General features: G+C 31.4%; 2 protein-coding genes and 1 long non-coding RNA gene across 3 annotated transcripts; 2 read left to right on the top strand and 1 right to left on the bottom strand.

Annotated features, from left to right (window-relative positions):
* Window positions 1–217: 217 nt before the first annotated feature.
* LOC143558361 (chaperone protein dnaJ 15-like) lies at window positions 218–3112 on the bottom strand. Its single transcript, XM_077047205.1, has 11 exons — window positions 2967–3112; window positions 2071–2194; window positions 1901–1983; window positions 1705–1816; window positions 1524–1628; window positions 1391–1441; window positions 1194–1283; window positions 972–1080; window positions 750–898; window positions 623–676; window positions 218–505 (listed from the first exon to the last, which is right to left on the bottom strand). Exons 1-11 carry the CDS (start codon window positions 3110–3112, stop codon window positions 302–304), a joined length of 1227 nt encoding a protein of 408 aa, XP_076903320.1. The 3' UTR covers window positions 218–301.
* Window positions 3113–6035: 2923 nt separating this feature from the next.
* LOC143558360 (uncharacterized) lies at window positions 6036–6853 on the top strand. The gene is made up of 3 exons (XR_013139729.1): window positions 6036–6212; window positions 6423–6529; window positions 6677–6853. It is a non-coding gene; the product is annotated as an uncharacterized LOC143558360 (long non-coding RNA).
* An 8703-nt stretch (window positions 6854–15556) lies between these two features.
* LOC143558359 (glycosyltransferase BC10-like) lies at window positions 15557–17287 on the top strand. The gene is made up of 2 exons (XM_077047203.1): window positions 15557–16197; window positions 16609–17287. The coding sequence occupies exons 1-2, from the start codon at window positions 15694–15696 to the stop codon at window positions 17251–17253; spliced, it is 1149 nt and encodes a 382-aa protein (XP_076903318.1). The 5' UTR covers window positions 15557–15693; the 3' UTR covers window positions 17254–17287.
* Window positions 17288–17909: the final 622 nt, after the last annotated feature.

Raw genomic sequence — 17909 nt, 5'->3', positions numbered from 1 at the left:
ATGAATTTGTAAGAATATTATGTGACAGATGACATGACATTTAAGAGTTGACGTAACATAAAAGATAGTCTAAGTTGTTTTCAAACTCAATCCCAGACATCCACGTAAAATAGTACCAAAAATAAATAATTACACTAATGAGTTACGTATTTTCACCAAAAATTTAATCAAAACCATTATACAACAAAACATATAAAAATATCAAATGAAGATCCATAACAAGAAGCCATTATAAACACCCCCATGAATCAAAATACCAAGAAAAATTTACCGAGACGCAAGAACATGCACCTTTTACAAATTATATTTTTTTATCAGCAGAAAATTTTAGGCTAAGATTGAACCATCTCTTCTTTGCAGACTTATCCTTCCCGTCTTCTTCACGCGGGCTGCTGTCTGCACGGTTATTACCACCTCCATTACTCATTTTACTCCCCAAAATCACCGACTTATTAGCCGTGAATGCTGATTGGATGCTTTCTCGTTGCTTTAGAAGCTCGTCCACCTGTAATTTCGAGTGTTTACAGTATGTACAGCATTGATAGAAAATGAAACCGGTACATCGTTTGACTCTTAAAAGTCGAAGGTGGCTTAGAAATTTGACTTTTTAAAGTCTACTTACATTCTGTTTTTCCTGAGTGTATCTGTTGGTCACTTCTTGGAATTGCGCTAAAGCCTGCAAAAAATATAATAAGAAACATATAAGTGTATAGAAGATATGACAAATGCTGAAATAGTTTTCATTTAACCTTTCTATAATCAGTTTCAAATTGGCGTAACTCGTTTCTTTTTCTTAAAATTTGTTGTTCTACATCCTTGAGTTTATGAGTAGAACTCTCATGTGTCACGGCACAAAGAGCTTCTATTGTGTAAGATGCGGTCTTGAAAAAGTTATCACCTGCAAGGAAAAAGATATTAACTATGTGTAACATGATTCCCGATTATAAAAATTATAGAAAAGAATTTCAAACCATAAACGGCAAATGTGTGGGTCCCGGCTCTAATCTCCATAACCTCGCACGGCTGGAGACCTTCCAACCTTTTAAAGAAAGCAGTTTCCGGATCCTTAGCCATTTCTAACTGTCCATAATCACAACCCATTGTCATCATCAAATGTCTAAAATACCCTTCAAATCGAAATCATTGATTAAATGTCACATTTTGATAAATGGAACTGATATGGCAATACATACCGCATTAACACTTGAATCCATTCTATATACTTGAAAATGCAAGAAATACATCCCTGCTGATGTCACCTTTCCTGTTTTCTCACTGTCTTCCTGCAATATATATTTCAGCATCTTATAAAAATACAATCTTTATTTTTATAATAACAATACCGATATAAAATTTTGAACCCTTTGAAGATAACTGAAAAAGATAATACCTGTAATGCCAAATTATAACCTCCACCAACATCTTTCTCAAAATACAGTAGCTGCAATATTAAATACCCATAAAGATTAATAAACAGGATTGCAACATTTTATATTAATAATAATTCAAAAAATATTAAGTACCTTAAATTTGCTTTGGGCGGTTGATGTAACTCTAACTACAATCCCTGCTTTAGCTTGTTCTTCAGTTACAGTTACATCATAAAAGTGAGCAGCTTGTTTATCTACCTGCAATTAAACTCAATGAAGTAGCTAAGAAAATTATAATAATAATAATAATACACTGAAACGTGCTTATGTGCACCTTTCCACTAATTGATGATCCTAACGTAAGAGGTTTGACCGTGATCGATCCAGCCAAAGCTTCTTCAAGAACATTGGTAGAAATAGTTGTCTTAATAGGAACTCCAAGCTTACTTAAATACGAAACAATGAACTATATAAAACGAAGAAACGAGTCAAAATGAATCTAATATATGAAAAACTCGAACAAAATTAACCTGAATAAGGCAGCAAACATTGTATTAACTGTTCCAAGGTTAGAAAGATCAATTTCCATGTCCGTGCCATCAGCATCAATAGCCTATTGATTTCAAAATACATTGTAAATACATACAAAAGAACAGTATCATAAGCATTAAACATAAGTTTTAAATGAGCAGAAAGCTACCTCAAAACCAGCATTATCGTATTGCCTTCTTTTCTCCGGATCAGATAAAATATTGTAAGAATAAGCAACCTCTTTAAACAATTCTGATGCTTCAGGGTTATCAACATTCTTGTCCGGGTGATACCTATAAATAAGTAATGTTACAAAATCCACAAATGTAACGCATAAGTGTTTATATGCTTGTTTTAAATAATCTCAAGTGACATTTATTAATCAAACTCAACTAATCAGTTAGCACTATCACATCCTTACTATATGCACAATATAATTAGCTAGTAACTACCAGAAAATATTATGTGAATTTAAACAGAACAAATGGTATAATTATCAACTCCACACCGTAACCAACACCTGAATGCATGTAACAGATGCCAAAAAGCGGAAGCAAAGTTGAAATGCACAGTACTTTCAAAATAACCATTTATTAAACCGAACCCCTTTTGACCCGAAGCCTGTTCCGATCCAACCCATTCTAACCTGACCCCTTTCAACCCCCCGACCCAAACCAAAATAAACCCGACCCAAACCCGTTTGGCCGTCCTAATTATCAAGAAAAGAAAGTCCTAAGTTTCATAAAGAAGAAAATAATTACATATTTCTGCAAGCAACCTAGTCAAATTAATATTATTAGCATGCCATACAACTATACAAGCCTTAAAATTCATCAAGAAAGGAAACATTTACATAAAAAATTATGATCCCTAACAAAATGAATACCATACTTTTTTTCATCTATTGCATAGAAAAGATCGAAATAGAAGGCAAACGGGTAACAAACTAACCGCACCTTTTAGAGTAGCAAAACTAAGTCCTTTAAAACAGTTAATATTATACAAGCCTTAAATTTAAAAACATAAGCAGGTGAAGAGTAAAAAACAAATAAAAAAAGAACAAACTTGAGGGCAAGCTTTCTGTAAGCAGATTTGATCTCCTGCTCAGAAGAATCTGTTGAAACATTCAGAACCTCGTATGGATCTCTACGATTGATAACTGGAGCTGCAGAAGAAGACGAGGTTCCTCCTTCAATCTTTGAACCTCCCATCTTCTTCTTAGTTATTTTCTGCTTGCTTTAATTGATTGATTGATATCAGTAAAGATGACGAGTCAACTCAAGATCGAGTGTGCACGAAGTTCACAGCATCCGATCGATTTGTTTTTTGACGAGGAATGATCTCCTGCTCATTCTTTTCAATTCTATTTTTATTTTAATGGAAACCGGTTTTTGTGAATCAAATTTAATAATAACTAGGATTTTGGACCCGCGCTTCGCGACAGGACTGTTAAATCGAACAAAAACACATACGTAAAAAAGTTGAACTATAAATCGGTGTCGAAGCGAAGTCATTCTGTATCAAGTTACGACATCGAAACTAAACGAAAGAAACAAAGCCGTTAATGCCAAAATACAACAAATTATATCATATGCAGAACCTAAAAAACCGGCGCGTTACAGCTGCGAACCAACACAAATTCGGTTACTATCAGTGGTACCAACACAAATTCGTAAAAATAAATTAGTAAGCCAAAAAAAGTATTTTAAAGGCAAGGTGTCAAACATTGAAACGCGGATATAAAACCATGCGACGATGGGATATTTTTAAATCATGAAAAAATTTTTGGATCATTGTAAAGACAGACTATAAAAAATAAGAAAGCAAAGTTTAAGAAAACTATTTAACCGAAAAATTAAACATGTAAAGCCGACACTCGCTCAAGTTTAGTGTTTAAAAATAGTTTGTTAAGTATTTTATTTAGTTTAAACAAAAAATAAAATAAAAAAAATAAAATCCATCATTTTAATTGTAAAATAATGAATAATGATTTAGTGGTTATAGTTAATAAAATATTAAAATAATAAATAGTAAAAAAATAGTAACTTTGTAAGGAATGAAAAATCCTCTATTTAATAATAATAATAATAATAATAATAATACGCGCAAAGAATTGGTCTTTGATTTGAATGGATATTAATTTCCCCCATTCTCTACTCCATATTTTCTTTATATATATTAATATTAACTAGTTGAGTGCCCGCATCATGCGGCGGCTACGGCAATTTGCAACGCTATAGTCGTTTATGTTGGTTCATAAGTCAACTCGTGAGATATTGTATAATAGTACTTTAGTATGTTAGTTTTGTAATTCGTATAATATTTTACAAAACTTTATTATATAACTATTATTATAATTATTACTGTTTCAAGTTACTAGCATCAATATGGTATATCTTTTTTATAACTGTTACGCAGGGATGAGCAAAAATCGATATGGCACTGATTGGTACCGGTACAGAACCGGTACCAATTTGGTACCGAATCGGTACCAAGGTTTTGAGTTTTCGGGACTGGTACGGTACGGTACTGTACGATACCGGTATTTCCCGAATTTTACCTTAAATACCGGCACCGTCCCGGTACCGTACCATACCTGTACCGTACAGAACATTTAGGTACCGGTAAAAAAATTTGCGATTTTCAGGATCGGAATTTTCAGTACCAGTACCGGTACGGTACCGAGCTCATCCCTACTGTTACACATGTGAAATAAAAATAAAATGACATTAAAATTATTGTCTAATTCAGTAAACTATAATGGCAGTGCAATAAACTAAAACAAGAATAATAAATTTTAGTTATACTTCTCCCATATCCTAATTATCTCATATTGATTTTTCAACAACCATTTATTGTCGGCGAACATATTATCTAAAGATTCACAAAGAGGTTGATGCCCATGTTTCACTGATACATTTGGTGGAGGCTGAGATTTTTTGTTGTTGTTGTTGTTGCCTACTTACATTGCTACATCTTCTATAAAAGGTTTTGATACAGAAAAAAATATATTTAATCTCTTATATATGTTTTAACAATGTAATAATGTTATATGTAGTTAGTATACATACAAAAGCTTCAAACTTTTTCTACATTTCGTCCATTATAATTTCCTAGTTTATGTAATACAAAAATGATTAACTTAGTATGATGGAAAAACATGAAGAAAAAACAAGTAAAATCAAACACTTATGCCATTACATAAACCATGTAATGGATCGATATTTCGTATCAGTGTCATTGAACATCCAATCTTCAATCGAAGTTTATGAGGCGGCAAACCACTAACATTTAGTGAGTTTAGGAACCTGGTCGGATAATTGTGGTTATCATCCTCAACTTCGTCGAAACTATAATAAACCCTTTCATCACCTTGAAAATTGTCGAATCATTTGATATTAATTAATTTTTGGTATGTGGATAATTTTGTGATTCCACAACTAAATAGAAGTTTATGTGTAAAGTGAGTCTATTTTGTTCTAATGGTTTTGTAATTTGAATTGCATAATTGGGAGGACTGGTTTTGTAATTTCATAGTTGATAATGTAAAGTAGAAAGAGGGGTGTTTATAAACATTTTATAGGTTTTTAGTTGTATATCTAAGTTGTACTTCAATGCTTCATTGACTTGTACATTATAATCTACAAATCGGTTTTGAATTTTTTTTATATCGAAACGTCGACAAAAATAAGCACATTGTAATGGTTGGTTCAGTTTTTTTAAGAACATTATATACTTAAAAATAAAGGCAAAAGTAAAAAAAAGGTAAGTTTGTCAAATTTTTTGATAAAGATGAGGGGTAAAATGTGTAAATATTTCTAGATATTACAAAAGGTAACTAAAGTTTAAGGATATATATTGTAAATATAAAATAACAATTAGAAGTTACGGTTAGTGATTTGTGTAAAGTCAAAAATGCCCCTAATTTATTTAAATTTTATGCATTGGAACTTGTACATATTGCATTAGAGATTAGACCTCTTAGAAATTAAGAGGTCCTTGACTCTTCCATTATATATAGTAGAGATATTAAGTAATTATTAGTTTGAAATGAATATCATTTCTGCATTATTTGTCCTTTTTTTAAATAATTAGTATAATTGACTAAACGTATTTATATAATTGGTTTATTTCAGGAACCGGAGAAATAGAGAAGAAACCATCTTGAAAGCCATAGAAGCAGGTTGTAATACTTTATTTGACATTGTTGCATATACATATGCTGATGTGGACCGCAGTTTTTGGGTTCCTGCTTCATTTAATGTAAGGCTGCATGTTGACCACCTTGACCATCAGAAAAAGTTACCCAAGGTAATTTTTTAATAATAATTACTGTCCGAATTGTTGGTAAGAACTGTAAGCAAATGACAAAAAAATGTTTACTAGCCAACCCAACCTGGCCCGTTTCGACCAGTACCAAAATCTTGCTTGTTTCAACCGAAACCGGTTTTGACCTCGCTACCCAACCCAGCTGGCCTATCCATCTTTCTACCTTTAATAAAGTTATTTGGGATTGTGCAGGACTTTTCTTTAGAAAATTTCTACAACAGTTGTTCTGAATTTACCATCCAAGTGGGTAAATTATAATCCAATGGACTGACAGCGTTTCAGGGCCCCTATTACCTTAGGTTAAACCTTTTTTTTTTTCATTTTAACCGGAATGTGTTGTTACAGTTTATTTTCTACTTCATTGCGGGCCTATTTCCTTGCTCATTAATTGATAAACTAATTAACAACAATTTTGATTATAATATTTCATACGCTGTCTCTTGTAGGAATTTTCTGTAACGAAGTTTCAGTCGACTTGCACGGTGCATTTTTTCTCAAAGTGGATTTTAACTTACTGTAAAAGTTATATTAATTTCCAGGCTGCTATGTTTCTTGGTGCTGTAACAGCTTCAGGTGTTGCTATGTTGTATTATGTCCTAAAGAAACAACAGTTCTGAATGAAGTTTGAGACATCATATCAATAGTTGTTATTTATAGACTAATAATAAGGAAATATGAATAATCATAGTAGATAATTTTAAATTCTCATTGTACATACATGGTTTATTATACACTGTTAACAGCATACCAAGAAAAACACAATTGGTTAAAAACACTTGATGACTATAACACTTCTCACCTAAATTACACTTTTTGAGCGTCAAATTTTGATTTTATTTAGAAGTTTAAAGATTTATCGTTGATGATTTTGTGAATATGCCAACTTTCATGAAATGCTAAATCATATAAATTCAAAGCTTTAACCAAATCAGTTTAAATGCTTCCTGTATATATTGATCACAAAACAAATAAGAAGATAAAATTCAGTTTTTTCGGTGTCACAGAAAATCAAAAAGTTAAATGTCTTTGTTTATAAGTGTTTAGCTCGCTAATAACTTGTGTTTAGTTAGACAATCCGTAGTCGTGGCAAATATTACCATTAACCAACGGTATAATTAAAAATATATATTTATTATATAAACCACCGACTTCACCATCTTTTGATAACCATCTTAAACCCAAAAACCTTCTCATCCTCTTTCATTTTTTACCCGACAAATATCAATCCATTAAACAATTCTATGTACGGTTTCGGTCAATACTCCCGACAGCCCGACTCAAATAATCCCGACCCAAATAATCTACAACCGAACACCACCCAACTGACCCCTCAATATACGTACCCAGTCAGTGTTAATTACAACCTGAGCATGAGGATAACATTCAACTGCTTGGTTCCTGTTTTCCGTACCCGAAAACAATGGTCGGTTTCCAAAATCCGAGCACGATGGCCGGTTTCCAAAATCCGAGCACAATGGCCGGTTTCCAAAATCCTAGCACGATGGCCGGTTTCGAACAAGAAGAAGAGACAGTGCCGAAGACACAACCCGATCCAAAAACTCGTGGCGGGCCGAGCCAACGTGAAAAAGGCGGAAGCGCACACGAGAGAAAACACACAAAGAAACCCGTTGGCGAACTTCGGGCTAAAAAGGAAACTATAGCATGGACAACGGACGAGTGTGAATACCTTGCTCGCGCGTGACTTGCGATATCGGAAGATCCCGAGTGTTGTAAGTGCTTAAAATTCTTCTTATTGTTTTATTTTATTATTTTTTTGTTGAAAAATAATATTAAATTTGTAGTAATATTTTTTCTAAGTATTTTTTGTAGCCAACTATCAAGCGGTCGACAATTTTTAGTTTTTTTTTTTGGAAATCTTTAAAGAAATTAGGGGGGACTCACACCGGAAAAAAGATTAAATAATGTCAAAATGGTCCGACATAAACTTCATATGCCAACTTTTTCATTCGGTTTACGGTCGGAATAAAGAGGCGTGGGGTAGCGGAGCCGGTGATGCGGAGATCATTGAAAAGGCATTGATAGAGTATCAAAGCAGGTTGGGAAGCTTCAACTACATGAGCTGTTGGAATCCTATGAAGTTTCACTCTAAGTGGTGCCTCGTAACCGCCTCTGCCGCCGGAAGTCATAAGCCATCAAAAAGGTCTAAGACATCGTCTTCGGTTGATCCAGAGACTCCGAGGTTCGATGCTCGTATGAACTTAGACAATAATGATGTCGAGCATGTTGTTGAGGATGTCTTTGAGATTCCTCGACCGAGGGGTAGAAGAAGCAAGGGAATGGGTCGTCGTTGTCAGCGAGTGGTGGATATGGTAGGACAATTCAAATAAATGAACCGTCAACTTCAAGATATACGTGACCATGGTTATTAACGTCTTCAAGTCAGTAAAAAGCTCCCCATGTGTTATTTTAGTGAGGCAAATTGACACCGACCTCGAGGTTTTAAGAAGCAATCTCCCTGAATCTGACCCGGAAATCCAACGCTTAGCCGAAAAGAGAAGAAATGAAATTTACAAAACATACGACCTTGATAGTTTTTATTTGTTTTAAGTAATTCTATGTTTGTTTGTTATTTTAGTTCCTATTTTTAATTTTAACGTAGTTATTTTATTAAATTTTGTTTTTTTTTTATTTTTGTTTATTTTTTATTTTAATGTAATTTTATTTATTTAATGAAATATTATTGTCTAGTTTTAATTAAAAAATGATTGAGTAAGTATTGTTGTAGAGTTTTGAGCAGATTATGACTACACCTCATTTTTTACAAAATGTTGAAATGCTTACTAGACGCCAGATGGTTTGAAATGCTCAGAGGGTGGGCATTTTTATTACGCATGGTCTTATGGTCAAATTGATTTGCTCTTATTTCATGCTCTTTCAAAAAGTTGTTGCTTTTCCCAGCGCATGCTCGAGCCCTTGCTATGACGGTTATTTTTCTTCGGTTATTTGTGCATATCATCTTCTTGGACCCCAAAAGCCTTTATTTTGTAATTTGTTTTTTATATTACAACCGAATAAACGTCATTCAAATATGTTTTTTATGAGCTATATAAGTGCTCTAGTGATTAATAATTTATTTTTTAAGTTCGGTGCCAGTACCGTAAGAAAGCTAACCTATATGACCGTTTTATTCTCGTTGTGATCAAAAGTTGTACTTGTGACAATGTTGTGTTCATTCATGGATTTATTATTGGATTTAGTGTCGTTACCATTTCAAAGTCACTGATGCCGACCAAATTCACGACATTGTGATGCTACCGCAACACGATAGGTTTCTGGGTAGGATAAGCTATCAAATGTTGATTCGGTGTCAAGAAGACAGGTTAACTAAACAAGCGGTGTTGTGCCACCGCAGCGCGGCTGCAATTATGCTTATATTTTCTGTAGATTACCAGCCCCATCCGGCGTAACACGCTTGGTTGAAAAACTAGTTAATATTAAACATGATATGGGAAAAAAAGCATGCATCTAATAAACTTCATCTAAATAAAAAGAAGAAGCATGCATTTGATAAATTTCATCTAAATCAAATTCAGAATATTCTAAATTGCTTTGAAACAAAATAAATGAAATTTTGGGGCGTACGAAACTACATTTCCATTAAAGGGTTTGTCTTTAGTAACGAAAGTTAAAGTTAGAAACGAACGTTAAAGTTAGAAGTTAGACTAGTCACGTTACCAATATGAATTAATATCGACTGTTATGTCATGTTTTGAATTATTAAAATCCAATTTGCCTAAACCATTTCTTCATCGTTAGTATAACAAGTACGAGTAAGGCTTAAGTTTGATTTCTCGGTTTTGTGTTTTTTTATTCCCTAATAATATATATTTACATCATTAGTATAACAAGGATGAGTTTAGCAATTATTACCAAACGGATAATCCAATTGTTTTATATACTAAAAAGCAATGAGCAAGGGTTGTTTGGAAGTTGGATTCCACTACAAATGCACTTTCATCGGCCAATAATATTCAGCCACCATCATTTGCACTCCTATTTGCATTGCTTTCAAGTTCATATATTAACAAACACCCAAAATTGGTTGGTTGGTTGGTTTGTTGCTATATCCATTTCAATCATAATTCACAACTTATCCCTATTTCTGATATTTAAGTTTTCTTTTATTAAAATAGCCCAACAACATAATATTAAGCTATATCATAAAAATATGTATATATTGTGATTCTTCATCTTAACCTAGGTTTACAAAATTTTTACTAAACCCCAAAACATTTATTGGACTTAGTTTTAGAAAATAACTAGTTGAGACTTGTTTGCTATTTGCAACGTGTTTGTTTGACATGTTCGAACATAAAACTATTGTCCAAGTGTAGTTGATACATAAAACTAAGAAGAAAAAATTTTGCACTAAAAATGTATTTCGTAAAGAAAGTTGAGGGGTAGCGGGGCTACTCTTCAACCATGGCCCCTATGAAACAAGACACGTGGATATTAATTATATCTAGATTGATGTGGAGCATCTAAAAAAGTATTAAAATATCTTTAAAGGAAATGAAAGACTATAATTAAGAAGAAGAAGTAAGAATTCAAACCGATTGATTACTCTAAATTTTATTATACTAAAATATAACAAAATGTAATTTTTGGGATGTATTCTTATGTCACCAGAAAAATCTATCTCATGGAGGAGTCATAATGAACTGATAACAACAACCTAACCTATAAATGTTGTTGAATATTTATCAGCGGACTCATAAGTTTATTAGGTCCATATAAATTGTATATTGAAGACTTACTGTGATAAAGTCAGCTACCATGTTTTCTCAAACGGTTCGAGAGGTGATGCATTAAAATTTCGATGTGAAATCAATTATTCGTTTATGAACGAAATGAGGAAACTAAATTTTTGTATTGAATACATTCATGATATGTTTAAGGATCCGATAACTAAAAGTCTATCACCCATAAGTATTATGAAAACGCTTAATAATTAAGATGGGATTACTGATGACCATGTGTAATTGCATATCGTACTATGAATGACTAATTATTAATTTTTCTTCAGTTGTGATTTTGTACGTCTCTTAATATGTTCTGCATGCATAATGAGATATAGACAAATTATAATAAAAACAAACGTTTTGAAGGGCTTACTTGAAAATTTTGATCATAACCAATTAGGTTTTAAATAAGGACTGCGGCATGATTAATGGGGGTCTTGAGCTGATGTTCAATTCAATGACTGTATTTATCTGCTCCGGTTTAAGTTTAAAGCTAAAATGAGTGTTAACTCCTGATCAGACTTATCTAATACTCATAATAAATGATTATTCGGGCAAATGGGAGAATGCAAGATTAAATATATAATTATATATTTTTATGTGTGGTCATCATTATCATTTATATTATAATAGATCAAAATAATTAATTATACATTATCATATATTTGTTGGGTAATTATTGATGTGTCATATTACCCTTAGTAACTAATCAAGGGTTTTTCCTTGGGTGTATATAAAGAGAAATAAAAAATTAACATCATAACCTAACTTATAAAAATCACACACACATATAATTTTGTGTGCCTCCTCTCTCCTAAACCGGGTTCCTCTCAAGAACCTTAACACCATCTTTAACTATACATCCTAAAAGGGAACTCGATCAAGATGACAAACATGTCGACTACATCATACTCTGTATGTGGTTACCACTATCTCTGTTGTAACATGTGTTCATATAATTATAGGTTTATTATATTATCATGTTTTACAATTATTAACATGGAGAACTAATCAACAAACAAATAAAATTATAACTTTTATATATAATAGAAATCTATCTACTCAAATAAAAGACTACCACTTTTGCAACTTGTCAATCTCATAATCCTTCTCACCTTTTTTTTCAACCAATTTAAATATATGGTCCTTATCTTTTAAGCTATTTCAATACATGAATTCAATATTTTTATTAAATGAAAATCTTAACCGTTTCATTTATTAACATTATGAAATAAGGAAACAAGATAAAACTTGAAGTTGCAGGTCTGTTAGTATAAAATTTTAAAGTCACGGGTAATTACAAATAAAGAAAATAAAGATGCATCATTGTCGAAGCATTTGGATTTGTATGGTAAACAAGAAATTGTTTTTAAACTGAGATTCAGGCAGCAGTGCATAATTTTTTTTATATAAGATTGGTTTCAGGATTTAATACTTTTCTCATATGCATTTGAACTCAAAAAAAATTGTATTTTCTTAATTTTCTCTAAATATTTTGTAGAAATATTGCAAACATGGAGAATATCTGCTATATATATCTTGGTGTTTAGTATTAAATTGAAGTTGAATATTATACATATAATCTATATGTATAACGATTTACTATATGAACTATCTGCTATTTTGTAAGGGTACATATGAAATTAATCCTTTATTTATATGACTTTTTTGTGTAGTATAAAATGTTTTAGCAATAAGAAGATCAATATTTAGTTTTTAATATTTTCTTCCTTAACTCAGACCAAAATGTTTCATAAACATATATTTTATAATTTGATTTATACTTTTTTATACATTTAAATATAGTTAATTTAATATGTTTTATAAGATAAATTACTTAATTAAAAGCATTCAAAATTTAAAAAAAATGCTTCAAACCCATTTCACTATTTTCGCTTTCCAAAATCATTTAGGATATTGAAACCTAGAATATCATTTTCATTAGTTATGTACATAATTTCAATATTATATTAACTTAATAATTTTATTTTTATATAAATACAACGAATTGGGTTTACGTTAGTGTTACATGTTGGTTGGTACATAAATAAAGTGTTTATTATGGTCTATATTCAAAATAATAAAGCTATAGAATTTAAAAAAAAAATTACAGTCGTAACATTTATTATTAAAATATGTTATAAAAATTCATTAAGATTCACACTTATTATAATGTAATTTAATAAAAATATTTATTAATTTTTATTATTTGTAACTTAATCATGCTACACATTACATTTCAAGGAATATTTCATTTTCCCATTAATTTAAAAAAAATAGTTAATCCAATTAAAAGTCATTTACCATGTTTCCATAAAAGCTGGAATCTTTGTTTCTCTTTCCTTTTTTTAGTTTTCGATGTTTTGTATTAAATACACAACATATATTACGTGTGTAAAAAAACGATGTTACATAGGGTTTTCACAACTCAAGTGGGTTTTCATTTTAACCTTACCCTATATATATATATCGATTAATTAAATATTTCAACAACTTCCCATAATATTAACTAATAACATAGGATTAGTATTCAAATTTAAGCATTTCCAATCTAATACTTTCAACTACTGTAAATAAAAATAACTGCCGTCACTTTATGCAGCTTTAAATTTTCTAATATTCTGCTAACTTACTGTTATTTGAACATGACTTTAAGGTTAATATGTTTTTGTCATTTTTCTGGAAATTGCATTTCATATGAAATGAAAACAATCATCTTTTTTATAGTTTTTCGGTTTTATATGTTGCTTGATTCAACAATTGTTAATTGTAAAATATAAAATCAATTAAAATTTTTTCATACACAGAATATTAATGTCAACAAATTTATCAAAAATTCTAAAGATTATAAGGATAATTATATCAATAACGTTCAGGTAATCTGGTTTTTGGGATAATCGGGTTTTTTTTTATAAACATGAGTAGATGATCTCAAATAACATCATATTAATTGATTAAAATGTATGATATTTTATCTGCATGAATTTCTTTTTGTTAGTTTAATGGATATATTAAAGAACCTTATTTGTCAAACAGAAGAGTTATAAGCGGACATACATGTTACCTTATCAAGAGATACAAGCAGACATGAACTAAAGTTTTAATTTTTGATAAACAATGTATACCGATCAATACAATCACAAATGTAGTGTAAAAGAAAGGTTTTACTTATTTGTAACATATTTGTGTAATCTTAATTATGTAATTTCTGTAATTTTAATGTAAATTGTAACTGTATTAACAATATATAATTATTTTATTGACTATATAAAATTTTTCATCAAGTACCCATATAATACACGTGCCTCAAATTAGTAGTACAATAAACTTTAACGGACTGTTTGATTATTCTTTGAAATTGAAATAGTATTAAAAATACTTTGGAATCCATGTGTGGTCGACAAATTATAAAAATGAAATTGAAATATTTTCCTACAATCATGGCAAATTAACTTTCTATCACAAATGAAATTGGAAAACTTTCCTATTAAATTCAAGCATGTTAACGAAAAGTCCTTGTAACAAAGACCCTATTATTCGTCAATTCCTCGTCTTCTTCCTATTTTCCATATTCATATGTGAGTATTTTAGTTTTATAACCGAAAATATATAATATTATTTTTTATACGAAAAATCTCATATAATAATAATCAACATTCAAAAGTGTTCTAATTAGGTAACTGATGCATATTTTCCCAAATCGGGTCACTAAATATTCAAATCAAGTCTCACCGATTTTTTTTATTTTTTGCGTCAAGAAAGAAATTGAGGATAAGATGTGGGGGTCGGAATTTGCAATATATGTAGTTAAATTAAAAAAAAAACGTTAAATATATTAAAATTTTAAAAATAAAAAATAAAATTCGCGTCGCCACTCAGCGTCAACTTCAAAAAAAAAAGATAAAAAGATTTCCCATGTGAAACAAAAAAGAAAAAGACTAAAAAAAGATGTTAAAACCTTTAATTTAATCAAACATGAAAGTTGAGTGACTTAATTGAAACACTTTTTAAAGTTCAGTAAACTAATCGAAACACTTTTAAAAATTAGTTACTATTCTATGAAATTTCCTTTTTTTTATAACCATGAGAATTTTATTTATCAGATACTTACGTAGTCACGCGATCCTGCCAATACAATTTTAATCTACGAGATTAGATAAATAACAATCTATTAGTGTCGAAAATCAAAAGGCTATCACCCAAAAGAGAAAAGTAAACAAGACATTAAAAAAAATTCTAATGATAGATATTAATTATAAGAGAACAATTATAAGCACAACAAAAATAGATATAAAATTAGGATACTTGAATTACTTTCCAAACCCATATACATTAACTTTTTGTGTAAATGAAATTATTTTATTTAACTTTTTGGATAATAAGTTTTCTTAAAAAAATAGAAAATATAACTTAACATTCTTAAATGTTAAATATATATAATATTAGAGGTGATATTAGTGTGTATGGCTAATAAATTGTAGTTACATTGAACATAAATGGAACCCGAGTAGAATGTTATATGTATGCATCTAGAGACACGAATAGCCCCCACGCTTCTATATAAAACGTCCCATGGGTCCGACCTTTTTGACACATTACTTTCGCCCTGCCAATCATATCATTTTCTCTTATTATTATTATTTTCAATTCAATATATTTCTCCCTTCATTACCAATACAACAACACAAATTCAAATCACAATGAAGAACAACAACAATCAAAACTCACTATCCGCTCGTTTACAATTATCAAATCTTTTCTCTGTTATTATTTTCTTCGGGTTCGGTTTATGCCTAGGCATCATTCTCACATTTCATTTAAAAAACGTCTCATTCAATCTCCATTTCACGCAATTATCAATCTCCACCGACACGGGTACCGATGCAGACGCTGTCCCGAAGGTGAGGATCGGGTTGGAAAAGCATATACAGCCGATGGAGGTAATGCATGATTTGAGTGATGATGAGTTAATGTGGAGAGCTTCGATGGTTCCTAAAGTGGTGGAGTATCCGTACGACAGAACACCAAAGGTGGCGTTTATGTTTCTGACAAGGGGATCTGTGTTGCTGGCGCCTTTGTGGGAAATGTTTTTTAAAGGGCATGATGGTCTTTTTAGTATTTATGTTCATAGCTCATCCGGTTTGTCTTCCAATTGGACACAACAAGAAGACTCCGTCTTCTATGGCCGGAGAATTCCCAGCAAGGTAAGAATTGACATTTCTACCCTTTTGTTTTCTTTTGGTGTTTGTTATTAGCGGTAACTTTACAAAATGTTAACCACTGCTCTCAAATGTTCCACTAAAGTCACTTCAAAACTTTTTGTTACTGTGTGTTTCGATCTTTGGTTTTTATTTTTTTAAACATTAATATTTTAATTTAATTTAAGTGGCACAAATGAAACTTATGAATACTAATTTTCTAAGTGCCACTTAATTTTAGTTTTCTAGTTATTTTTAACATTAGAACCACTAATTCAGACTACATAGTTAGGAAGTCTCAACCACTTTAAGAGAAACATTATTAATATACAACTTGATGCTTTAAGGTTACTAGCCTTTTGGTTATTTTAGTGCAAATAATTGACATTTTGAATGTTTTTTGGGTATGAAATATAGGATGTTGAATGGGGAAAGGTCAGCATGGTTGAAGCCGAGCGGCGGCTGTTAGCCAATGCGTTGCTCGATTTTTCCAACCAGCGATACGTTCTCCTCTCGGAGTCTTGCATTCCGCTATTTAATTTCTCGACGGTTTACTCTTACTTGATGAACTCTAATCGCAGTTATATTGAGTCCTATGACTTGGTGGGACCCGTTGGCCGAGGGCGGTACAATTGGAAAATGCGCCCGACGATTAAAATTAACGAATGGCGAAAAGGTTCACAATGGTTTGAAATGAACCGTGATCTGGCAATCGAGGTGATATCGGATAACGTTTATTTTCGTGTGTTTCAAGACTACTGCAGTGGTTCGTGTTATGCAGATGAGCATTATTTGCCAACATTTGTTACCCTAAGATATGGGAAAATGAACACAAAACGGACTTTGACTTTTGTTGATTGGTCAAGAGGCGGACCTCATCCGTCACGGTACACAAGGTACGATGTTACTCGGGAGTTTTTGGAGAAGTTGAGGAATGACAGAAGTTGCGAGTACAACGGAAGAAGAAACGCAACGTGTCATTTGTTTGCAAGAAAGTTCACACCACATGCTTTAGACAGGTTGTTAAGACTGGCTCCAAAGATTATGCAGTTCAACCCATAGCCCCCTTTCACAATTTTGTACTAGCTGTTTATTTTTATTTACAGATAGATTTAGAGGATTAATATTCAATTCTTTTGAAAGTTACAATTTTAATTTTTCTGCCAAGTGTTGGGCAAAGAGTAAAGTAAAATTCTATATATGTGCTGTTTCTGTTCTTAGATTTTCAAATATATTTGAAGTTTTATATTCAACATGTAAGGCTAACGGTGAGTAAAGAGGTGTGCGGTGCCCTGTTATACAAGACAACGCCCACATGAACATCATCCTGTTGGGCATGAGAGCTTGGACGTTTTTTTAGTTAAATTACAAATATGATTATACGAGTATAGAGATGCTGCTCTGAATGTTATTAGTAATTTTTCTATAATAATTCAAATTAGTACTGAACAACTGAACTTGTCTGGTTGTCTATATTACCCAATACCCAATATGTGATTTGGATTAAGGCCTGGGCCCAAATTCGATTTGACAGAATCGATTAATCGAAACAATGAGTGGCTGCCTGACATAATTTAATTCATTTTCTTTTGGCATATACCGACTTTTCTGTCACTATATTTTGATACGTTTTCTAGTGTTTGGTCTGTTACGGTATAATAATCTTACGCTAATGCTTGTGATGCCATATTTAAGCAAACTTAAAACTATTTTTTGTT

Source organism: Bidens hawaiensis, unplaced genomic scaffold (genome assembly GCF_021521415.1).
Source record: "Bidens hawaiensis isolate Kalapana, Puna unplaced genomic scaffold, B.hawaiensis_p1.1 tig00019445_1, whole genome shotgun sequence".
NCBI lineage: Eukaryota > Viridiplantae > Streptophyta > Magnoliopsida > Asterales > Asteraceae > Bidens > Bidens hawaiensis.
This window is presented reverse-complemented; position numbering and strand designations above follow the sequence as displayed.